Source organism: Lycium barbarum, chromosome 2 (genome assembly GCF_019175385.1).
Source record: "Lycium barbarum isolate Lr01 chromosome 2, ASM1917538v2, whole genome shotgun sequence".
Lineage (NCBI taxonomy): Eukaryota > Viridiplantae > Streptophyta > Magnoliopsida > Solanales > Solanaceae > Lycium > Lycium barbarum.
This window is the reverse complement of record NC_083338.1, coordinates 110,608,091-110,633,941: the sequence shown is the minus strand read 5'-3', so window position 1 is coordinate 110,633,941 and position 25,851 is coordinate 110,608,091. Positions and strand designations below refer to the sequence as shown.

At 39.5% G+C, this 25,851-nt stretch overlaps 1 protein-coding gene across 1 annotated transcript; it reads right to left on the bottom strand.

Annotated features, from left to right (window-relative positions):
• Nucleotides 1-698: 698 nt before the first annotated feature.
• Nucleotides 699-2,093, bottom strand: LOC132628739 (uncharacterized). The gene is made up of 2 exons (XM_060344504.1): nt 1,946-2,093; nt 699-1,300 (listed from the first exon to the last, which is right to left on the bottom strand). The coding sequence occupies exons 1-2, from the start codon at nt 2,091-2,093 to the stop codon at nt 699-701; spliced, it is 750 nt and encodes a 249-aa protein (XP_060200487.1).
• Between the last annotated feature and the right edge of the window lie 23,758 nt (nt 2,094-25,851).

The following is a 25,851-nucleotide window of genomic DNA, read 5'->3' as shown; positions in this document are numbered from 1 at the left end:
GAGCCAGTAATGCTGATCCCCAGAGGTCTGATAATGATTTGCCATGCTTGTTTTGCTAGCTCACTTTGTGCAAAAATATGATTACCAATTTGCACACATGCAGTCCTGCAACAACAACTAGCACCTTTGTCAATGTTAAATCTTGAAAGATTAGCATCCAGAGGGAGATTTTTCTTTAAGAGCTTCCACATGAAGAAGGAAACCTTGAAAGGAATTTCTTGTATCCAGATGTAATTATAGATAGGAGGAGTTACTTGTTTATTTCTAGGTAATTCGAAAGCACTGGAACATGTAAAAAGGCCATTGCTATTCAAATTCCAAATAGCCTGGTCCTTTTCATTTTCTTTACCAATGGGAATACTCTTGATCAAATTCAAAGTATCCCTTGATACGGAAAAAGGATTATCATCCATCTCCCATTGCTGATTCACTAAGAAATTGTTAACTTTAACATTACCTGGCTTGACAGTAGGATTTAGCATTTGATATAGAGACCCATGTTGAGTCCAGTTATCCCACCAAAAAAAATATATTACCAGAATTAATGTTCCAACTAATGTTGGCCTCAATTTTATCTCTGATATGAAGTAAGTATTGCTAGGCAGGCGAGTCCTTTGGAGCAATTATCTTAGAGTTGAGATTGCTTCTTTGGCAATACTTTGCTCTAATGAATTGTGCCCACAAAGAAGGTTCTGTTCTCAATCTCCACCATCTTTTAGCAGCAAAAGTATGATAGATGTCAAGTAAACTCTTGAACCCAAGCCCCCTTCTTTGGTAGGATAACTCATGTTATCCCAGGAGGACCAGTGATAACTAATTTTCCCGTCTTTCTCTCCCCAAAAGAAATTGCCAAACTGCATTTCAATCTCATAGAGTGATGTAACAGGTGGCATTAAAGCAACAAATATATGTAAGGATTGAGATTGTAGGACATGCTTAATAATGGTGGCCTTACCTCCAGGGGATAAGAATCTTCCTTGCCAACCTGCAATCTTATTAAGAACCTTTTTGGAAATATCAGAAAAATAAGAGATTCTCTTCCTACCACTGTATATAGGACAACCTAAATAAGTGAAGGGGAAAGAAGATTGTTTGTAACCAGTCCACCTTCTTATCCTCTTGTTATAAATCCTGTTGGTCTTACTATGGGTGATAAAGAAGGTCTTATCATTGTTAATCTCCTGTCCAAAATCATTTTGATACAACCCTAGCAGATTCATCATGAGCTTAATAGAAAATTTATCCGCGGAAGTGAAAAGTACAAAGTCATCAGCACAGCTAAGGTGATTAATTTGGGGCCCTGTTTTATACATGGAAAAATTAATGAACTTATCATTTTGATTAAGATGATTCAAGGCTCTTGAGAGAGTTTCAACAGCAATAATAAAAAGAGCAGGAGATAGGGGGTCTCCCTATTTTAAGCCTCTAGAAGATTTAAAGAAACCATATCTAACACCATTTATCATGACAGAATACTAGTTGTTAGAAATCAATCTATAAACTATCTTGATAAAAAACTCATCAAATCCCATCTTTCTAAGAACAGAAATAAGGAAATTCCAAGACAATTTACCATAAGCTTTGGACATATCTAATTTAAAAACAACATTGCAGCTATCCGGGTTGGGTCTAAACCCATGAGTGATCTCTTGTGTTAAGAGAATATTCTCGGTAATTTGCTACCTTTCACAAAACCAGATTGATTCTAAGATATAATCTTAGGCAAAATATTGTTAATCCTTAAAGCAAGAATTTTTGCCAGTATTTTGTTTGAAAAATTACTAAAACTGATAGGTCTAAGCTTAGAGAAACAATCTGGTGAAGTAACCTTAGGAATCAGAGTCAAACAAGAGTGAGTATAGAACTTGGTGAGTTCAGAACCATGAAAGAACAGAGGATATTACCTCTCTTTTGATGATGTCCCAGCAGTGTTGAAAAAAATGACCATTAAATCCATTTGGTCCTGCACAACTGTTAGGGTCCATAGAATCTATTGCCATCTTAATCTCTTCTGTTGCAGGATATCTTGTTAAAAGGTGGTTGTCCTCAGTACTGACCAGATTGTCACATCCTCTAATAAAGTCCAAATTCATATCCCTTGAATTCCCAGTGAAAATTTCACTGAAATGATCAATTGCGGCTTTGGAGATATTTGCATTCCCTTCAACCCATTGACCATGTCGATCTTTAATCTTATAAATTTGGGATCTTCTTCTCCTAGCCTTGATAGTACTGTGAAAGTACTTCGTATTGGAGTCCCTTTCTTCTGCCCATTTGATTCTTGCTTTTTGCTTAAAATAGAATCTTCCATCTTCAACCATTTGATGTATTCAGCTTTAGTCTTATTAAGCAACATTCTATCAGTATCAGCATCAGAGTTTAAATAAGCAGTTTCTGCTTCTGACACTTCCTTCTCAAATTTCTTGACATTTTCAAACACATCACCAATATTGTTTCTGGACCACTTACTAAGTTCCCTAGCCAAAGTTTTCAGCTTTTGTTGTAATCTCCACATAGGGTTGCCATATACTTCTGTTTCCCATACTGTTTTAACCAAAGGAAGAAAATCTTTTTGGTCAGTCCAAAAATTAAGAAATTTAAAGTATTTAATTACTTGTTGGTTATCATCAGAGCAATTGACAAGTAGTAGATTGTGATCAGAACCAGTTTTAGATAAGTGCTCCACATTGATGTTTGGGAATTTAGTACACCATTCTTCATTGTGTAGCAACCTGTCTAATATCATATGAATTCTCTCCATACCTCCTCTCCCATTACAGCAAGTATGAATATTACCTACAAAACCAGCATCTGTTATACCACAATCATCCATACAATTTATAAAATCTAAACAAGTACTTAATCTAAAAGGAATACCCCCTTTCTTTTCTTCGGCTTCCATTATAGAGTTAAAATCACCTCCGATGGCCCATGGGCCATCAATGATGGAATTCAAGTCTCTTAACTTCTGCCAAAGATACCTCCTTTTGTTTGCTTTAGATCTAGCATAAACAGTTGTTATCCAGAAATTATCTGTGCTGCCCTGTAAGTGAACTTGCAAGGTGACCTGTTGTCTAGTTTTGGAAACTATTGAGCAAACAAAGTTAGAATTACAGAATATCCAAATTTTACTATGAGAGTTGGAGATGGCATGATCAAACCCCATCCTTCTCCTAAACTTCTCTATTTTGTTACTTGTATGAAAAGGTTCTTGTAAAGTAATAAAATCAATTTTATGAAGTCGGACAATCTTAGTGAGTTTGTCCAGAGCACCCTTGGAGGTTATCCCTCTAATATTCCAAATTATGTACTTATTCATAAAGGAATTTTGGGGGATAAGACAACCTTCTCAGATTTTTCTGGTTTTTCTGAAACATTATTTTTGTTTCCCTTTTTATTCTTCCTACCTTTCTTGTTTTTGTTACTTCTTGGAGACAAACCTTGTTGTAACATTGCTTGTTCTCTTTCTTGTGTGATAGGGTCCTTGCTTTCTTTTGGAGTTGGAGCAAAGACTTCAAATAAACTGTCAAGGATTTGTGCTTCTCCTTCTTCGGAGACGTCTAAGAAACTATCAGCAACTTCCTCGTCCGAAGATATTTCGGCAATTTGTTCTTCACTGGTATCATAGCAATACTCCTAATCCGAGTTATTTTCTAGAAAAGTGCCTTGTCTATTTTCAGGAGGAATGAACTCTATGTTACCCAAATCAATTTCTATCCTGCCTCCTTTTAGCTGTAAACATACAGTATCTGCTGTTTTAGGAGACATATGATCCTTTTGTATTCCTCTTGAACTGCTGCCCTGACTATCGGCTGTTTCATTCGCTTCTAAACCTTGATTGATTTCCATACTGTTCTGGTGTTGCTCTTCTGTCCGCTTGTTTCCCTCTATAAGTTTATCAGATTCTTCGAAGAGTTCTTGAGCATTACCAGTTCTCGGTTTCTGTTTTACCCATAACATGTTTTTGAGAAATCTCGCAGCAGTAACTTTTTTTTTCTTTTTTTCTGTTGCTTCTTTTTTTGGCCTTTAGCTCCTGCCCCTTTGATGTCATATTGTTTGTTTTCTTCTTCATGTTTTTGCGCCCCACCAGAATTTATTTCAATACCATGCTTGCTGTTTCCAGTGGCAATTTGGTCGCCTGGCAGCTCAGTCTTTTTTCCACTGGTTTTTATGATTTTAATCCCCTGCCCCTCGAACTGAGAATTAGCTTGTTGATTAATTTGAGTTGTCCTCTGTTTCACCTGCTTGATTTGTTTAGTAGCATTGGGTTGATTGGCCTTTTCCTGGTCATCTTCCTGATGCTTACCACTGTTCTCTATTTTGTTTTGAGTAGCCTTTTTCCCAATTCCTCTAGCGTGATCATTTCTATTCCGGGTGTTGGTAATATTTAATACTTTCTTATTCCTCCTCCTGGTAACTTCTATAAAACCATCCTCATCCTGTTCAGTTTTAGCCAAATTTGAGGTATTTGGGGCGTTTTCACTTTCGATGGTATCATGTCCATCATTGTTCTGCTGATTCTTTTCAGTATTCGTTTTTTGTTGTTGTATTTCCCTTTTTTAGGACTGATTCTGCCTGGTTTGTCCTTCCGCTGCTAACATCTGATCCCTTTCCTTTTTCTTTTCAACCCCTCTACATTGGATTATTGAATGCCCCAGTATCTTGCAATGAGTACAAAATTTGGGGGCATTCTCATATTCAAGCTTCTGATAGAATCCTTTGCGAGGGCAATTTTCATTTTCAGTACCAATGAAGATAGAGTTAATTTTAGTCTTGGTGAGATTCACCCCAACTCTCACTTTTGCCATACTCGGCCTGGTCCTATTTTCAGTGGCAGGATCCATGATAAGAGGGGTTCCTATCGGGGCTACAATTTGTTTTACATAATTCCATGAATGTAAATGAAAGGGAAAACCAGGTAATAGAACCCAAACAGGAACTATCGGAGAATCCTCATGAGGTTTGAACTCCGGCGTCCACTTTTCTAACCACATAACTTGTTCATCAATTTCAATGGAGCGCCTATACCAAACTGTCTTAAAATCATCCTCATTTGAGAAATCGAGAAATACTGTACGATAATCATAAACACCAATTGTAACTTTACCTCTAACAGTGATTATCTCTGCAAACCTTGCTCGTAGCTTTTTTATTTGAGGTCTGGATCGAATAAATTTCCCAACCAAAGTAAATTTGCATTCATCAGACATTACATCGTAATATTCCTCATTGTTGAATAGCACAGCTGGTACTCTATTATGAGTGGTGTATTTGGCGCTAATTTCTCGGTTACCCAATCGATTTTGTTTCAAGATAGGAGCTTTAGCGTTTTGAATCGCCCTTGCATAGTTGGAATTAGAGGTAAATTGGTCTGTAGCTATAGTCGGAGTAGTGTTTATTGTTGCTGGTTGGTTGAGACGCGCCGATTCTGGCATCTCCGGCGTCCCTATAGGGCCGGAGAGTGAGATTCAGACGCCTAAAGTTGGGGAAGATAGCCGTTGTCGTAGAGAGAGAAAGTCTCGAGTTCTTTTTTGTCACTTCAATAATTAGATTTTGTATCTTTACCATTTACGGTTGATAGATTGTGTAGCCTCATTTTAGTGACTTGATAGGTTTTCACGCCTTTGCTTATCGTGTTTGTCACGAATTGTTGATGTTAGACGCCTTCTCCAAACCTGCTCTACATAAAGAGTTGCTTTATTCTGTTTATGTCTCTAATTATATTACCTGTCGCTATTTTAAAACATGTGTCACTTGTGATTGTAATATCAGATGAGATAATTTGCTCTTCATGTACTGCAACTTTATTAAGGTAGGTGGTTTTGATTTCAAAATTATTCGTCTTGTAGAGAAGTTATCTCTTTCATGCTCCCTCCTCGAGTCTTGTAATACACAATATTGCAAACTAATAGTATATCATTGTCATTAAAATAAAATTTTGAGTAAATAATTATACTTAAAAGAATAAAATACAACTTTACGTGAACAATCAACGTGAATCGTCATCTATATAGTGATTTAAATATTGTTGAGGTACAAGTGATTAGATATCGTCTGAACTTACGAAGAGAGACAATCAAAATTTAAACCACAAAGAAAAAAAAAGAAATTTCTTTAGTAGTAGTATTTGTAGTAGTATTTTTTTCTACTTTGGGCACTGTTTTAATTTCTAATGATGTACAATTAATCGAGTTTGTATCACCTTTCCCTTGCTTAAAAATCATCTTTTGATTTACCATTACAAGTTTCTGTATATATCTATATTTTATACTAAAATGTTAATCCCAAAATTGAAAAATTGAATTACCTAAATATCCTCTTTATAACCTAAATACCTTATTTAATTTGGAAAAAACCCATTAACCCATACAAAGTGAAGTCAAGTGTTGTTTGAAGTTTGAAAAATATACTTCTCTTCAAAGTGTTGCAATTTTTATTATTGATATTACAAATTCTATTTGCAGAGCCGGAGACAAGTGTGATATGTTGTTCTCGTTATTTATTTCAATAAAAGAAGCGTATCATATTTCTCTAAAAGGAGCATGTAGTTAAGAGCGCTTATTACTACATTATTTTCTTTATAGAGAGTGCATCTCCTTGGAATTGAGAAGTAAAAGTGCAAGAATTGACTTGGATAGAACATTTGACATCAGCGTATGAATCTCGCGCGGGCAAAGAGATGACATCAAAGTTAAAGTGATGGATAAAGGAGAAAGTGATAATAAAATCAATTATTTTACTTTCTTACCTTCACTTATTTATAATCTGTATATTTCATTTTATGAATCTTGATCTCATAAGCTTTAGGATAAATGACCTACCTTGTGATAATTTTCAAATGCATGGTTGTTGTGTTTAGGAATAAATTAATTAATGTTAATTAACTTTGTTGTTCCATTCCTAAATTGAAATCTATTAACTAATATAAATATTGTAGATACATGCAAGAAATAATGTGAAAAATTACTTTTAAGTTGAGGTATGATATAAAGGCCTTTAATAGGAAGTATATCTATATTTGAAATTTTTATTATTTTGAGGTATGATATAAAGGCCTTTATTTTAGTATAAAGATTTAAAACGTTTTGTACATGTTACAAGCCTCAAAATATCTGTTTTCTTCTTCATTCATATATTTTCTCAACAATCTAATATAAAATTTCATGTATAATTATTTAGTCAAAGATTTACTTTAATACATTGAAATTACTCGACAAAATCATGTACATACTACTTGATTTGGCATAAACGTGCAACGCGCGTGTCAAGAGACTAGTATAGTTAAAAAAGCGGGCAATTTGCATGATTGTCCTTATTCGGGAGTGATTTTTTATTTTTGTCCCTCAAATTGCTGGTCTTTAATATTTGCCCTTCGCCTAAAAACTTATGGGTTTTGGGTTCGAACTACCGCTGAGTCAAAAATTTTAAAAAATTTGCAAGGCAGAATTTACCTGCAAAACTCTATCTTAAGGTAGGCAAAACTCTCCCTTAAGGCAGAGTTTGCTACCTTATAACGCAGAATTTGCTTTAAGGTAGCAAACTTTGCCTTATAACGCAGAGTTTGCTTTAAGGTAGCAATAAGGCAGAGTTTGCCTTCAGGCATAAGGTAAACTATGCTTTAAGTCTGCCTTGCGAATTCAAAATTCTGCCTTGCGAATCCAAAATTCTGTCTTGTGATATTTTTTTAATTTTTTGATGAGCGGAGTTCGAATTCAAAACTCATAAATTTTTAGGCAAAGGGTAAAAATTAAATACCAGTGCCTTTGAAGGAGAATCCGCGCAAAAAAATGACTTTAAGCCATTGATTATGCAAGTTGAAGAAAATGTCCTCTTAAACGACTAAGCATTTAGAACGGGCTGTGATTCAATGTTTCTGTTCTAATGTCGCCCTCTTTGCAGTCTAAGTAGGTGTACGGCCAATTTTTTCTACATCAAGGATGAGTCCTTTTTTTTTTGGCAAAATGTATAATATGAGGCTCTTTTTACATGATATAAACTTATGAATCAAGTTTAAAATTCTAACACCAACAACAAATCTAGTTTAATTACATAGGTAGAGTCTGGAGAGGGTAGTGTACGCAGACTTTATCTCTATCTTAGGAGATAGAGAGACTGGTTCAAAAAATTTAATATTTTAAATAAAATTAAAATCACAAACATGGAATTGAAATTTTACAATTCAGGTGAATTTGAATTTGAAATCAATTAAAATTAAAATTTTGTTTAAGTCATACATAAAAATCAAAACTTCAAATTTGAAGTCTAAATTCCATGGCCAAACAGACCCTTAAACTGCTATCTGCTTTTCGAATCTGATGCATATTTTTAATACTAATACCGTTTCAGAACCGACACATCTCATCTTGTATATGTTATAGTTAATTTACCGTAATACCCTCACGTGAGACCCAACGAAACTCACACAATTGCTCTGTTTTCTCCTCACGCGCAGTATTGCCATCCTTTTCTTTTATTCCTGACACGTTCTAATTTTATAATAGAAAATTCAGGTTCATCCCCCTTGCTTTGGACAATTCTTCAAATTTGTTATTCTTTTACCATTTCAATATCCCCAGCATACTTATTATTGTGTTGGATTATGATTGGATATTTATAAATAGCCTTCTATTTTGCGTTTAAGGCTCGTTCGGTTTGAGGTATAGAATAATATAAATTTTGGTATTGGTTTACATGTTAAAACTTGTTTAGCTAATCTATATCAATATCTATATATAATATAAAGCTAGATATAGACAAAGTGATGTAGCACCTCTCTGTGGCCTAGAAATCGATTTATCTTTTTTCTCCTTTTTTTTTGCCTTTTTTCTATTTTTTTTCCTTTTTAATCATTGTTTAATGCTGAAAAGTTTCTTTCATATTAATTGGATTTTAAAGCTCTTAAATAATTATCTATAATTTAACATGCCACTAATCGTGAGTTAAGACTCTCAATGCATGACCATAATTTCTATCATAAGTGTATGGCAAGAGGAAGAGACTTTGGTAACGGAATACAAATTAATTACACATAAAGTATGAGTTTTAAAACGTGTTTAAATTTTAATTTGTGATTTATCTTTTCTTTCTAATCAGCTACTCGACCAATCAGATCAAATTTAAAATTGTATATAAAGGTCCAATCTTCTACCCGAGATATCAAACGGTCTCTCCTTTCTGAGTTCTAGATTTGTTTGCTTCAACAATTTCAATTCAAGTTTTATGTGTTCTCTCAAGGTTGGTGAGTCATTTTGTTGTCATGATTTTGTTAGTGTATGATATCACAACTATATATTGGTGTCAACTTGATGCTCAGTTTACTTGAATGATACTACTTTTTCGATAAACAGATGATGTTATCGAGTAAAACTGATGTCAACAGTAATATCATGATAAGAAAAGCAAGAAAAAATGCTAATGTCAAATTGTGTGTGTGTGTGATGTGGGACTAAGATGATGATAATGTCAGGAGCTAGGATTCTTATTTACCGGGTGCCCAACCAGTAAGCTCATGGATCAATTGTTGCCACCCACCAATATCTATATATCTAGCATTAAAATTATTCAAGGGATTACCATCAACAACCAAGCCAAACATGACCTCAATATCTTGTAATGTGATGGTCGCCTCACCTGTACGCAGATGAAAGGTGTGCGTCTCAGGACGCCATCTCTCTATAAGTGCAGTGATGACTGCCCAATCATATGATACACATCCTACCTCTACTACTCCCCTAAATCCACACAGGCCAAAGTAGTCAAGGATGCGAGGATGAAAAGGATGACGCCTCACGTGCTTCCAAAATTCGGTATCCGCGCGGCGAGGAAACAGGCATCCGGTCGGTCCTCTCAAGGAACCGTCCCACACAGCCTCTGATCGATGCTTCTCCTGGAGTGTTAACACATCGTACACTTCTGGCCCCGGATGTACGCGTACCCGTGGAAACTCCATACCTTATATAAAAAAAAATGAAGTCCAGATCAAGCTATTTGGAGTAACTCACTATTAAAAAAAATATATTATTCCAATTTTAGCAGAACAAATATGCACTGGCTAAATAAAGCCAACTTCCATACGCCTTATTTAGACACCACTGATAGTGGACCACATTAATACCTATAAGGTATAGACAAAATAATTGTCCACCCACTTAGACTGTCCCATATAATAAAGCATTATCATGACATTTTAAGTATTTTTGTTTTGGCCTACTGAGGCATCAATTAAGTTTCACTTTTCTGGCTATATAAATATCACATTAAAGGTACAATGAAATATATTGTATAGCAATCCATAACAAAATATATTATATAACAATCCATAACAAAATATATTGAATAATGTGGAATTGTCCACGTTTCACAATTATATATTGTAAAACGTGGACTGATCCACGTTATACAATATATTTTGTATAACGTCGATCAGTCCACGTTTTACAAATATCCACAAAAATAACAAAAATAACAGCAACATAACAATCCATAACAAAATATATTGTTTAGTTATTCAGATCTTTTATATAACAATCCACAAAAATAACAGCAACATAACAACAAATTTCTTCAAAAGTGGTACTAAACAAATCAGACCTTTTATATAATAATGCTTCTAACAATCATATTTTAAGTTCAAATTAAAATAACACAAATAACACAAACGTATTAAAATAACACAAATAAAAAATAACAATTAAGATATATAAGACAAATAGATCTACATCTACTATAAATATACAATATTATATGAGTTAGAAAAAATACCTTAATTTAAATAGCAATAAAAGATAAAGATGAAGAAGTTGCTTAAAAAATTAAATTGTAATGTAGGGTTTAAAAAGAAAATAAATGGAGGAGAAGGAAAAGGAGAAAGAGATGGAGAGGTAGAGGTTCTGTAAATTTTTGCAATGGAGGAAGTGGAGGAAGCGGCGGAAGAGAATGAAAAATTTTAGGGCAGAATGAGTGAGTAAGAATTCGGATCAGTCCACGTTAACAATATAACTTGTATAACGTGGACTGATCCACGTTATACAATATAAATTGTATAACATGGATCAGTCCACGTTATACAAGTTATAATTGTATAACTTGGATTGATCCACGTTATACAATTTATATTGTATAATGTGGATCAGTCCACGTTATACAATAATTTTTTTTCGTTGAATTGGTCTGACAACAGAAAATTTTTTTGGGGGTATATCGTGGATCAGTCCACGATATACCCCTTTTGGTATATAAATATTTGGTCATTCCATTTTGGTAAATACCGTGTATTTTTATACCCTTTAGGCTCCGGATTCGTCCAAGTGGCTGATTCCAAATTCCATTTTATACATCATCCACCTGGATGAAGTAGGCTTTTGCTTCTCTATTATTTATTATGTGCTTTACAACAAATTAAAATTCAACTTATGGCCCTTGCAATTCTTTGAGTGTGTACGCGTGGTTGTGTATTTTTGTTGTATGCCGTAGCATTTTGTTAATAGTGATTAGTGATGATTAGTGAGGGTGCACTAAACGTATAACACATCTAATATGTGAAGAAGTGCAGGTCAAGAACTTCAAACTTTGCCATCCTTTGCAAATTCTCAATGAGGCAAAAGATCCAAGTAATGTATCGTATTATACAACTCTTAATGGTCTTTGATTTTATCATCTCTAGATTTATGCTCCATAAGTTGAAGTAACATTGTGTAATGATTTTCTTCTAATAGTATCGAGTTACTGAAAAATTTATATATTTATGCTTATAATTTTCAGTTACATTGAGTAGTGATTTTTTCCTATTGTTATCAAATTAAGACATATCACTGATATGACTTCTCAATTATATGAGTTTTTTCCTTCTCTTGGCCTCCATTTACTCTCTTCAATCTGTTTCTCTTAAAAAGTTTCTGCGTCTTAATTGGTTTTCTTCCAAGTGTCCTTACCCTCGTAACTCTTTAAATTTCCTTCAAATGGGTGAAGTAAATTCGTACCACGTAACATTCTAATTTTCCCCCAACATTCTCAATTTTATCCATTTTCATTCATAATACTTGAAGATTTGTTTCTTTTTACTTTCGTGGTAAAAGAAAAAACCAAAAGCAATAGAAAGGAAGAGAAGAACGACTCGGCCATCATAAGAATTTAGTAGTTATTTCGCTGAAAAAAAGAGAATGAGAGCTCTACCGTTGTTTCTTACATGTTAATCCGAAAAATAACATGCTTATAATAGCTTACTAAGTGTATAATTTAAATTTAGAAAAAAAGAATAATACATCACTGAATTCAATATTTTGATTTAGAACGAGGAAACCACTTATTCATTGAAAAACGTTTGATATCCTTTTTTGAAAAAAAAAAAAAAAGCTTGTGAATATTTTCATTGAATACAAAGGAAAATTTCTATAATTATACGGATAAGACGAGTGTTTGATAATAAAAACTCAATATTTTTGAATGTTATTGCTGAAATAACTGATAGTGTACAAAATAAAGTAGTTGAGATGTTTATTTGTGCTACAGATGATTGAAAATGGCTATTTTAGAGGGGTCATATCCATTTTGAATTTTGGATTACATACATACATCTTAGTATGAGTGGAAACAAAATTCTAAATTAAATGGTACTCCTTTTATTTTGCGGGTATTTTGAAAGTTCATATTATTATTCTGAGCGTATTTTGAAAGAGGTTCACGCTTTCCATGCCTTGAATTAAACAGCACAAATTTTTTGAAATTTGTGTTGCAAGACGGAAGAGGTGTTCCAACTAATGATTTGTGTTGTTAATAAAAGAAAATGTGTTTCATTTATAACAAATTCCATCTTCTCAACTAAACCTAATTTTGATGTTTTTATTTTGTGTAGTTGGTAGTTTTCGGATGAAATTTACTTAAATCTGTATACAGTAAAAATCGGATATATGTTAAACCGGTAAGATCGGAGATCGAGGGAAGAAAGGGACAAGCACGTGCACGAAGACTCTTTCTGGACCGGGGGAGTGCTTGAACCGAAGAAAGGGAAGAACATCATTTGATCCGGTTTCTCCATAGCCGAGTTGATCGTGGCCGTTGGTCTGGTTGATCCGTTACACAATTGCCACGCGTCAATACCGTTCTGCCGCATTGTACTGCCAATCGTACGGGTGTCAGACCGTACGACCAACCTTATCCATTTTAGGGTTTTTCTTTATTCTTTAGGGCCTTATGTTGTATGAAGCCCATGAGGCAAAACTATAAATAGGGGTCATTACTCTACTTTTAGGGGTTGGCTTCTTGAGTTCTAGAACATTTGTAATAGCAAGAATATATAAATCTCTCCCACTTATTATCTGATTTTGGTCCGGATTTATTGTGTTGTTCTTAAATTTGTTCAATAAAGCAATACCATATATTATCTAATACACGCATTATTACAAGCCATCAATCACTATTCAAATTACTCATAGCTCATCTTAAACCATTCTTTCTCAATCAAAATAGATTAAAGTTCAACCACATATCCTATACCTCACTCATAAATTTAATTGATTATCCAAATTTGGGGTAAACAGTTTGGCGCCCACCGTGGGGCTAGGATAATAGTGGTCTTTGATCTTACTCATCTCTTACCCGTTAGAATCGAAAAAATCTGTTCTCTGTGAAAACGGACCAAATGGCTAACAGTGGACAATCTGGTCACGTCAACAACAACGAAATCGTGGCCGAAAATGAAGACAGTGGACCACGAGGATTACCAAATCCTGCTGACCCGAACCCCGTTAATTCGAGGGAGGGCCTTAACCGGCAAAACACCGTGAATCAGGAGAATGCCGCCCCTCCGGCACCCGATCCTTTAGATACTCACAATTCAATTACTTTGTCCCGGACTCAGGGCCGAAAAGTACCGGATACCCTGGGTGATAATATTGACTTACGTTTAATTTTTGAAATGTTGCAGGAATAGAGAGCAGCGACTGCCGAACAAGGAATCGCAATAGCCCAATTGCAAAACAGAAGTGATAAAACGACTCCGGAGAATACGAAGGGTGTTGCTGAACCCAGAAGGGAGGAGGCACGGATGGTTGAGAGCAATGGGTCAAGAGCTAGTTCATCCACCAAGGTACTGAGAATGCTCGAAACGTTGGCAAATCGAGTAGACTCAACCGAAAAGAGGGTTGAAACATATAACTCTCGGGTGGACCAAATACCGGGGGCTCCACCTATTCTGAAAGGGCCGGATTCGAAGAGGTACATCCAAAGGCCTTTTCCTCCGAGTGCAGCTCCGAAATTGATCCCGAAGAGGTTCAAAATGCCGGATATCCAGAAATATGACGGCACAACGGACCCTCACGAACACGTGACCTCATACACCTACGCTATAAAAGGCAATGCTATGGAAGAAGATGAAATTGAATCCATGTTGCTGAAAAAGTTCGGGGAAACTTTGACAAAAGGAGCGTTGACTTGGTACGACCATCTGCCCGAGCATTCGATCACTTCTTTCGAAATGCTCGCCGATGCTTTCGTAAAGGCTCACGCCGGTGCCAAAAAAGTGCAGGCCCGTAAGGCAGATATTTTCCGTATAGCTCAAAGAGACGACGAGTTACTACGTGAATTTGTCAACCGATTCCAAAGGGAACGAATGGAGCTCCCTCCGGTTCCGGAGGAGTGGGCTGCACAAGCTTTCACAAAGGGGTTCAATCCTCGGAGCTCGACGGCTTCGTTCAAATTAAAGAAAAGCTTGCTGGAATACGAGGCTGTGACTTGGGCGGATGTCCATAACCGATACGAGTCAAAGATTCGAGTGAAGGATGACCAACTCGAGCTTCCCCCGGGGCCCGTAAATATGAACAAAAGTTCGGAGAGACCAAGGAAGAATTACGAACCGGAGGCCAGATCATCGAGGGAAAGGTATCGGTCATACTCTCATTCGGAGAAACCAAGCTTCAGGTCGGCAAAATCAAGGGTTGGCCCGAGTCATTTCTCTGGTCGAGGTAATAAACGGGTTAAGCGCCCATCGAACAGTCGAGGTCTCTCATTCAGGAGCGATGCAGGAAGCTCGGCCGGCAACAAAGACTTGCCGAGGATATCGGAGTACAACTTCAATGTCAATACTTCGGGCCTCGTCTCGGCCATTGGCCGCATCGCAGATGTAAGATGGCCGAGATCACTAAGGTCAGACCCGGGCCAACGAGACCCGAACGTGATGTGTGAATATCATGGAACCCATGGGCACAGAACTGAGGACTGTCGCCAGCTAAGAGAGGAGGTGGCTCGGTTACTAAAGAATGACCATCTCCGAGAATTGTTAAGTGAACGAGCCAAAGGTCACTCCAAAGAAAGGGAGACTCATAAACGGCCCAAACCCGTAGAACCTCAGCACAAAATCAACATGATAATCGGGGGTACCGATACACCACAAGGGCCGGTGATGAAGCGGGCCAAGGTTGTGCGAGAAGCGCAGTCGGGATTGTTTACCCGAGGGTTCTATCTCTTTCAGCAACGAGGATGCGGAAGGCATCATTCAACCGCATAATGATGCATTGGTAATATCTATACTTATTTTTAAAACTCAGGTCAAACGTATTTTGATTGACCTAGGTAGCTCGGCCAACATTATCCGGTGAAGAGTGGTCGAACAACTAAGGCTACTCGATCAGATCGTACCGGTAGCCCGGGTGCTCAGCGGGTTCAACATGGCGAGCGAAACCACAGAGGGGGAGATTTCATTGCCGGTAAACATCGATGGCACTATCCAACAAACAGTATTCTAAGTGATCGAATGAGATATGAAGTATAATGAATTACTGGGTAGACCCTGGATACATAGCATGAGGGTCGTGCCGTCGACATTGCATCAGCTGCTGAAATTCCCGACCTCGGAGGGGATAAAACCATCCGAGGGGAATAACCCGCTGCAAGAGAGATGTTCGCAGTCGAGGAAGCGACACCTCAGCCCAAAAAATCGGATAAAAAAGAAGAAGATTTAACTAGGGAAAAGGACACCAAATAGCAATCAAAGCATACGGGGTTGGATCCGGGGTATGAAGAGGATGATTTCGGCGTACCCAGATCATTCGTCATGCCGGATGATTCGGATGCAACCAAGTCGACAATAGAGGAGCTGGAGCAGATCATCTTGTTTGAATATCTACCGGATAGAAAGGTATACCTGGGCACGGGGTTAACCTCGGAGCTCAGGAACAAGTTAATTGAATTTCTTCGAGCTAATGCCGATTGGTTCGCATGGTCCCATATAGATATGACAGGTGTTCCACCGGAAGTAACAACTCACAAGCTCAGCTTAGACGGGAGGTTTCCCCCGGTTAAGCAGAAGAGAAGGCCCATGGCAGAGGCAATGCATTCGTAAAGGACGAGGTAACGAAGCTTTTAAAAATAGGTTCTATCCGGGAGGTAAAATACCCGGATTAGCTAGCTAACGTAGTGGTGGTGCCGAAAAAAGGTAATAAATTTCGAATGTGCGTTGATTATAAGGATCTAAACAAAGCATACCCGAAGGATTCATTTCCGTTGCCTCACATCGATAGAATGATCGATGCGACGGCTGGGCATAAGATGTTAAGTTTCCTCGATGCCTACTCCGGGTATAACCAAATCCGGATGCATCCGGAGGATCAAGAGAAAACATCCTTTATTACCCGATATGGGACTTACTGTTATAATGTCATGCCTTTTGGATTAAAAAATGCCGGTGCAACTTACCAACGCCTAGTTAATGGGATGTTCGAAGAACAAATAGGGAAAACAATAGAAGTTTATATTGACGACATAATGGTCAAGTCCCTGGAAACAGAGGACCATTTAAAGCATTTGCAGGAAACCTTCGATGTACTTCGCAAGTATAACATGAAGCTCAACCCGGAAAAATGTGCCTTCGGTGTCCGGTCCGGTAAATTTTTGGGTTTCATGGTGTCAAACTAGGGGATTGAAATCAACCCGGACAAGATCAAGGCCATCAAGGATATCGAGGTAGTGAATAACGTCAAAGGAGTGTAGAGGCTCACCGGAAGGATAGCGACGCTGAGTCGTTTCAGATCGAGGTCCTCGGACAAGAGTCACCGCTTCTTCTCCTTAATGAGGAAGAAGAACGACTTCGTTTGGACACCGGAGTGTCAAAGAGTTTTACAAGAATTAAAAAGATACTTTTCCAGCCCACCGCTGTTGCACACACCAAAAGCGGACGAGTAGCTTTTTCTCTACCTTGCTGTCTCCGAGGTAGCGGTAAGTGGCGTTTTGGTCCGAGAAGAATCAGGTACGCAATTCCCTATTTATTATGTAAGTAGAACTGTGGGGGATGCGGAGAACCGTTATCCCCACTTGGAAAAATTGGCATTGGCATTGGTAAGCGCTTCTAGAAAACTCAAGCCCTACTTTCAATGTCATCTGATATGTGTAGTGACTACTTACCCCCTAAAAAACATCATGCACAAACCGGAATTATCGGGTAGACTAACTAAATGGGCCGTAGAAATTAGCGGATATGATATCGAATACAAACCTCGAACGACCATCAAGTCCCAGATCTTGGCCGATTTTGTGGCGGATTTCACCCCGGCTATGGTCCCCGAGGTTGAGAAAGAACTTCTGCTAACCTCGGGGAAAGCCTCGGGTATTTGGTCGCTACACACGGACGGAGCCTCGAACCTCAAAGGTTCCGGGCTAGGAATCGTCCTTAGAACCCCGGCCGGGGATGCCGTTCGACAATCCATTAGAACTGTTAAATTGACTAACAATGAAGCCGAGTTTGAGGCTATGATTGCAGGTTTGGAATTAGCCTGGAGTAGGGGGGTCGAAATAATCGAAGCGAAGTGCGATTCTCTCTTTGTCGTAAACCAGGTGAACGGCGTCTTCGAGGTCAAGGACGAACGGATGCAGAGGTATCTGGAAAAAATCCAAGTGATACTACACCAGTTTAAAGAATGGACCATGCAGCATGTACTGAGGGAGCAGAACAGCGAAGCCGATGCATTGGCCAATTTGGGATCTTCGGTCGAAGGGGAAGAAATCAACCCCGAGACTACAGTGCACTTGATGAATACGGCGATAGAGAACGGACATGCCGAAATAAATACAATGGGTTTAACTTGGGCTTGGCGCAACAAGTACATCGATTACTTGCGAGATGGAAAGCTCCCGAGTGACCCAAAAGAATCACGGTCACTAAGGACAAAAGCTGCGTGTTTCTGCTTGGTAGACGGCTAACTGTATCGACGGTCTTTCTTCGGACCCCTGGCCAAGTGTTTGGGTCCCGGAGAAATGGAGTATGTGATGAGAGAGGTGCACGAGGGGACCTGCGGCAACCACTCCGGTGCTGAAGCCCTGGTCCAAAAGATTATCAGAGTCGGTTATTACTGGAACCGAATGGAGGAAGATTCAAAGATTTTTTTCCGAAAATGCGATGGGTGTCAGAGACATGCCCTGATGATTCATCAACCCGGGGAGTTGCTTCATTCGGTTGTGTCACCTTGGCCTTTCATGAAGTGGGGAATGGACATTGTTGGTCCATTGCCATGGGCACCAGGTAAACCCGATTTATTTTGTTTATGACTGACTATTTCTCCAAATGGGTTGAAACACAGGCCTTCGAAAAAATTAGAGAAAAGGAGGTCATTGACTTCATATGGGACCACACCATCTGTCGTTTCGGCATCCCTGCCGAGATAACTTGTGACAACGGTCCCCAGTTCGTGGGCGGCAAAGTCAACGATTTCCTCGAAGAATTGAAGATCAAGAAAATTGTATCAACTCCATATCACCCGTGTGCGAACGGACAGGCGGAATCCACGAACAAAACAATAATTCAAAATCTGAGGAAAAGACTCGAAGCATCAAAGCATCACTGGAGGGAAGTATTACCGGAGGTATTGTGGGCTTACAGAACCACATCGAAATCAAGCATGGGAGAAACTCCTTTCTTGTTGGTCTACGGGGCCGAATCCCTCATTCCCGTAGAAGTCGGTGAACCGAGTCTCCGGTTCAGCTATACCACCGAGGATTCGAACGAGGAGGCCATGGCCGTAAAACTCAACCTCACGGATGAACTTCGCGAAAACGCGTTGGTCCGTATTGCAGCCCAGAAACAGAGAATGGAAAGGTACTACAATCGGAGAGCCAATTTTCGGCATTTCCAAGTTGGGGAGTTGGTGCTTCGGAAAGTTACCCTGAACACCAAGAATCCCAACGAAGGAAAACTGGGTCCGAACTGGGAAGGACCGTATAAGATAACCGAGGTAATGAGAAAAAGATCATATCAGTTGGAATCCATGGACGGGCAACGGTTGCGCAATAACTAGAATGTGGCTCATTTGAAAAGATACTACTGCTAAGGTATGGACTCCTCGTGTTTTTCTATTAACCTTTCTTTTTTGCAGGAAGTCAAGTACCGGATAAAGTTAGAATCTAAGTCTGAAAACACGTGTTGCACTCTTTTCCTTAGTACAGTTTTGTCCCAAAATGGGTTTCCGACAAGGTTTTTAATGAGGCAACAAGTACAATGTGTTACTCGACGAAGACAAGGACAAACGCCCGGAAACTCGGGGTCACACCCTACGAATGGGGACTTAATAGCGCTTACCCGATCTTGCAGCTCGGATAAGCGCTAGGGGACTATTATACCCACATCGAAGTTTACCCTGGTTAGCGGAAATCGGTGGAGCTCAACAAACCAAGAACCGGACCTTCTGCATTAGGTTTCGATGTAAGGACCAAACGATCAGAATGAATCGTGTCCACTCAGTATTTGCTACGGCAAAACCAAGAATCAGACCTTCTGCATTAGGTTTCGATGTAAGGACCAAACGATCAGAATGAATCGTGTCCATTTAGTATTTGCTACGGCAAAAGCAGAAGGAAACAAAATTCTCATATCTTGTACAAATACTTGCAATACAAAAATCATCGAAGGTTTGGATAACGATATCTCGGATGTCTTCTTGTTAAAACACTCTACCCCGATGATTATCGCCGTATTTCGGCATTACTTCATTCATATACCCTATTCCGGGCACTACGGTCGAAATTTGACAAAGGCAACAAGGTCATAGTGAACCAAGCCAAAATAGTTAATCCCTCAAACGGGGACTGTTACATCAAAATTTAGCTAAGGCTGAGATTCAGGTGTCCGAAAAATACCGGCCCTAAAAAATAGCCGAAAAATACCGGCCCTAAAAATTCCCATCGTGATTCCGAGATGTCTGAATTCTCAAAGCATAAGATAAGTCTCACGAGCAAAAACTCGATCAAATTCCCGGACAAAACGTACCGGACGTAGAGAAAAAGCCAAAATTCAGGCACCAGGCGGAATAATGACTCCGAGTCTGCTTGTCCTTAAAACGGACCGATAATTCGGGCAAAAGTCATAACCGACATTCAAAAAAGAATAAAGAAAATCAAGAAAAATGCATGTTCTATTTATACAAAGGTTCTTACATCGGAAACCCTTACAAAGGCAAAAAACAAAAAGGCTAAGTACAGGGCCTGATCTATCCGGTATGGCTGGATCCGGAGTGTTCAGACACTGTCTGCTCGGAGTTGTCGGAGTCAGCCCCGAGGGCACCCTTAGCCTCTTCCTCGACTCTTTTAGCCTCGAGTATCAGGGCCGGAAGATCCACAAAGCCATGCCCGGCTTGCTCAAGGGTGATCCTCCGAGACTTCCACTTTTCATACTCCACAGCAATAGCAGTATGAGCCTCGGCAGCCTCCACGCTCTTAAGGGCTTCTTCCAAATCAGCTTCGGTCTGGGCTAACTTTGCCACCCGTACGTCCCGATCTTCTTCGAGGACCTTTTGCATTTGAATGTACGACTCGAGCTCGGCCTTAAGAAGGTCATTAGCATCAATCGTCCCCTCGAGCTCGGTTTTTAGCTCATCACATATCCGGGCCCTGTTCTCTGCTTTCTCCTCAAACACCCTCATCCGATCTTTGTACCGGGCGCTCTCAGATTCGAGCAGCCGATGCCTCTCGGCCATGCTCGTAGCATCGGACTTCACCCAATCCAGCTCCCCCCGGAGTTAAGAGATGGTGGTTTCGAGTTCACCAAGCCTTGAGGAAAAACGAGCGTTGTCTCGGCTAAGACCGATCTTGTCCGCTTCGAGAAGTCGGTTATATTGGACCATCTCGGCCAGCTCACCCTTTAATCGATGATTTTCGGCCTTTGTTGCATTGAGCTCGGGTTGGAGGTTGGAAAGAGTAACTGCTCGGTTCAACTCATCCTCCTTCACCCGCAGAAGGTGCAGATATTTCTCCATTTCTCGACTTTGAGCATCGAGTTGGCCCTTGAGATCGTCCACCTCTTGCTGGGCACGGACGAAGGCTTCGTTAACAAGCACCACACTCTGCAAATGAAGCAAGTTAAAAACTTGAATAAACGAGATTAAAATTCTCAATGAAATTATGCAAGGATGGCTGATAAACTTACTCGATTGCCCGCGTGCATACCCTCATTAATGAGACACTGCCAAGGGACTCCGTTCATCTTTCCCTTGTCCGAGTCCGAGACAAGGGGCCTCAGGTAGCTCGCCACACCCACCGGGTGAGAAAGAAAGCTGCAATCCTCGGGAACGGTAATCACAGCCGACCTTGTCCTCCTCGGTTCCACACTTGGGGCCGGAAAGGTGCGTACCAAGCTATCCCTAGCACCGGACTCAGTGGTCCGGATATCCGCCCTCGTGGCTCGAGGGATTGGGAGATGTCCGAAACCAGCAGCTTCGCCGATAGTAGGAGGAGTGTCCAAGAACATGTCATCAAACTCATCCGATCTTGGAGCCGGAGTTGGAGAACTCGGAGGGACCTCAACAGCTTCGGCAAAGGCAGGGATCTCCGAAGTTGCGGCAGTCTCACAGTCGGGCAGCGGACCAACATCCGTTGGAACTTCGCTCTCGGGGGCCGGCTCAGTTCTTTGACCAGCTTCGGCAGCAGCTGCTTTCCTGGATCTTCTTGTCCTTTGCAGGGGGGTTTCTTCGGAAGAAGCATCACCTGAAATATCAACGAATTCAATCGACCTTAGAGGAGTCGGGTAATGAATTTCTTCCCCACCTGTGTGTAATGCCAGAACTGAAGGTCCTTCCCCGGCTGAAGGAAATGGTGAAACGGTGATACCTTCCTCCGGAATGGAAGCCACGGAAGGGGCCACACTGATCCTCCGAACGAGGAGCTCGGGCTCTGTTTCATCCCTCAAAGTCCTAACGACGCTCTTGGCCCTTTTCTTCGGTTTCTGCCCTCTGTCCGAGGGCTTTTTTCTTTTGTTGTCGGCAGTAAGGATACGGGATGCACCCGCTGAGTCGAACTCGGGTGCCAACGAAGCGGGTTCAGATACTGATTCTGGTCTCGGATCCACCGAACCCTTGGGCAAACCTGAAAGCCGAAGATGTTGCACAAAGGAGAGGTGAAAAAATGTCATGAACACCAATAGAAGCAAAGTATTACCGTGGTTTTGAGCGATCCATCGGCCACGAGAAAGGAGTCCCCATGTCCGATCGTCGTGGGCATGTTGGCTGAGGAGAGCATTAACCCATTCGTTGAGATTCCGGACAGCCGGAGGTATCCAACCCACGGCTGATACAGTAAAGAGGACAAGTAGTGAGAATGTGGAAGAATTAGTGTTTGGCAAAGCATACAAAAGCAATTATTAAAAGAGTTCAGAATTACGATTATTATTCCACCTCTCCGGAAAGGGCATGTAGTTGTCCGGAATAATGTCCAAGGTCCGCACCCGGACATATCGCTCCAACCAGCCCCGGTCTCTATCTTCGTTCATTTTTGAAAAAATTGGATTCCAGCTACGCTTAGCGAATTACACCACCCCGAAACAACCTCAGGGAGTATAACCGTATTAAGTGGGCCAGCGTGAATTCTTTTTCTGCATTATTGGCCAACAGCCGGAGGCAGGCCACGGTCCTACAAACAATCGGACCAATCTGTGCCAAGGTTACGTTGTAAGTCCGGCACATGTCTAAGATGACCGGATCGATCGGGGGGTCGAGCTTGAGGGTGAAAGGGTAAGTATAAACGTTTAAGAAGCCCTCCCGATGGTCGGTGACTGACTCGTCTGGCCCGGGGGCAAAAATTTAGACTGAACGGTTGTCCCATCCACAATCAGCCCGGACTAAGTCGAGTTTATCCTCGGTAGTGGATGAGGGATATCGTCTCACATCAAACCCTCTATCGGATACCGGAGAAGGTTTTTCAACCTCGAAATCTTTGTTGAAATTAGGTTTGGACGGAACAATATCCAAAGCAGTGGGTTCGAAGGTGACCTTCCCCTTGGGCTGAGAAGTTGGTTCGGTTCCTTGAGAAGAAACCGAGGGAATGTCATGGGAGGCGGTTTCGGTGTTGGCAGACAATTGAAAATATGGAAAAGGAGATTGGGTGAATTCGAAAAAGAAGTTAAAAATGGAGTAAGGGAACAATCAAGACAGAATTCAAAATAGTAAAGAATGAGAAGCAGCAGCAGCAACACGCTAAAAAACGAGAACAGCTAGTGAAGAAGTTGGCGGAATTGTTTTCTTTCACGTCGTATAAGCAATGACTCAACAAGAAGTGAAGAAATGAAGAACTGAAGCTGTAAGAAATGAAGTGGAGAACTGAAGATATAAGAAGTGAAGGATTGAAGATGAGATAAAAGGGATCGTAAAATGAAAAAATGAAGTGTTGGAAGACGTTATATAGACATGGGATCGAGGCGGTTACAACTCCCAGCCAACCGGGGAGTGCCACGTGTCCCATAATTAATGAGAACTGACTTGAAACGACGTACGTTACGGCGGTCGTCAGAGCTGACCATCCGGGATGAGGCACGTGGCTGATGACAGACGGGACGTGATGCAACTGTTCCCGCCAAAATGAAAAGATAAGAACGAGCATGCGGAACCACCGGTTTTTGATTCATCCACTTCCCGTTACTCCGATAAAGCTACGGTCCGGGAAGTGTAGGGACTATCTATATACAGTAAAAATCGGATATATGTTAAACCGGTAAGATCGAAGACCGAGGGAAAAAAGGGACAAGCACGTGCACGAAGACTCTTTCTGGACCGGGGGAGTGCTTGAACCGAAGAAAGGGAAGAACATCATTTGGTCCGGTTTCTCCATAGCCGAGTTGATCCATTACACAATTGCCACGCGTCAATACCGTTCTGCCACAGTGTACTGCCAATCGTATGGGTGTCAGACCGTACGACCAACCTTATCCATTTTAGGGTTTTTCTTTATTCTTTAGGGCCTTATGTTGTATGAAGCTCATGAGGCAAAACTATAAATAGGGGTCATTACCCTACTTTTAGGGGTTGACTTCTTGAGTTCTAGAACATTTGTAATAGCAAGAATATATAAATCTCTCCCACTTATTATCTGATTTTGGTCCGGATTTATTGTGTTGTTCTTAAATTTGTTCAATAAAGCAATACCATATATTATCTAATACACGCTTATTACAAGCCATCAATCACTATTCAGATTACTCATAGCTCATCTTAAACCATTCTCTCTCAATCAAAATAGATTAAAGTTCAACCACATATCCTATACCTCACTCATAAATTTAATTGATTATCCAAATTTGGGGTAAACAAAATCTAATTTAAATTTAAATTTTTGTTTTTAATGCTCCTTTAACCTTTTGACTATGTAACACATAAATAAGTTATATTGAAAATATATAATACTATACATTACTTACAAGTATTATGAATAAACCAAAATTACGAATTAACCCAAGTGTAAGTTATTTGTAAGTGTTTCCATAATTCTCATAGTAAAGATGGAATGATATCTAAATTTGTTATATTAACTTGCTAATATTTTTGTAAATTTATTAATATTTTTTGGACTGCGCGAAGTGCGGAAAAATTCACTAGTTATGGTATATGTTAATACCTAATCGGCGTATTATTTTGTACTTATTACCTAAGAAATATAACTTGGTATAATAATACATGGATTAAGTTAGACAACGATTAAATACTAAAAGAAAAATTACTGTCTGTCTTTTCCTCAAACACATTATCAATTAATACCCTTTCAATTTTAACAAGTTTAAAATTAAACCTATATTTTAATTTTTTTTACCCTATCTATCTCATTTTTAGTACAATAAATCAAACATCCGACAAAAATAATCTCATAGTACAATCCTTGTACTACTAATTCCTACATTACTAATATGTATGTAACAATTTCTACATAACTTATTTCTAGACCAAACGACTCTGTCTACGCATATATTAGCATATTTTAGTAATTCAAATGATAGCTATATCCCAATAAGACCTTACAACTATTTGTTTTTTTAAGATTAGTGATTTTCGCCAATAAAAATATAATGGTTTACCTCTGCTTTAGAAAAATATCAATATTGAATATATTGCTTAAAAAATTATACGAGGTATATCGAGATTTATTTGAAATAGTTTAGGCAGATATATATAAAAAAATACTTAATGTAACAATATTTTTAGTTTGTTATAATTACGTGGAAGATAATTCTTAGATTACGACAAGTTAAAATATATATTGACCAATCAATTATACCCTCAATGGTATGATCCAGGAAGCCTGGGCAAAACGGAGCATACTGTGGATGTCTCGAGTTCTCTAGCAGACCGTTGACTCGCTCCAACCAAAGACGTTCAAGGAATGCATGCTAGGAAGCCGTATGATCTTCAACAATTGACTAGAAGGCGTTTGGAGAGTCACTTTCAGGGTTCATACAAAGAATACCATGTTTAGATGCTTGAAGTTTGTGCAGGTCAAGTGGGGGAGAACATTGAGCAGTTGCATATTTCCGTGCACGAAGAAGTCATTGTGCGCACTTGAGTGGGCACAATTGCGCGTTCCGGTGCGCGAAGCAATCAGAGCGCACACACCGCATGC

Bases quoted from the DNA above. Each gene is read 5' to 3' on its own strand.
- LOC132628739 (XM_060344504.1), bottom strand. From the start codon at position 2,093: ATGAATTTGGACTTTATTAGAGGATGTGACAATCTGGTCAGTACTGAG. The intron at 1,301-1,945 runs GTCATTTTTTTC...TGTATAAAACAG, and splicing joins AGGACCAAATGGATTTAATG to GGCCCCAAATTAATCACCTT.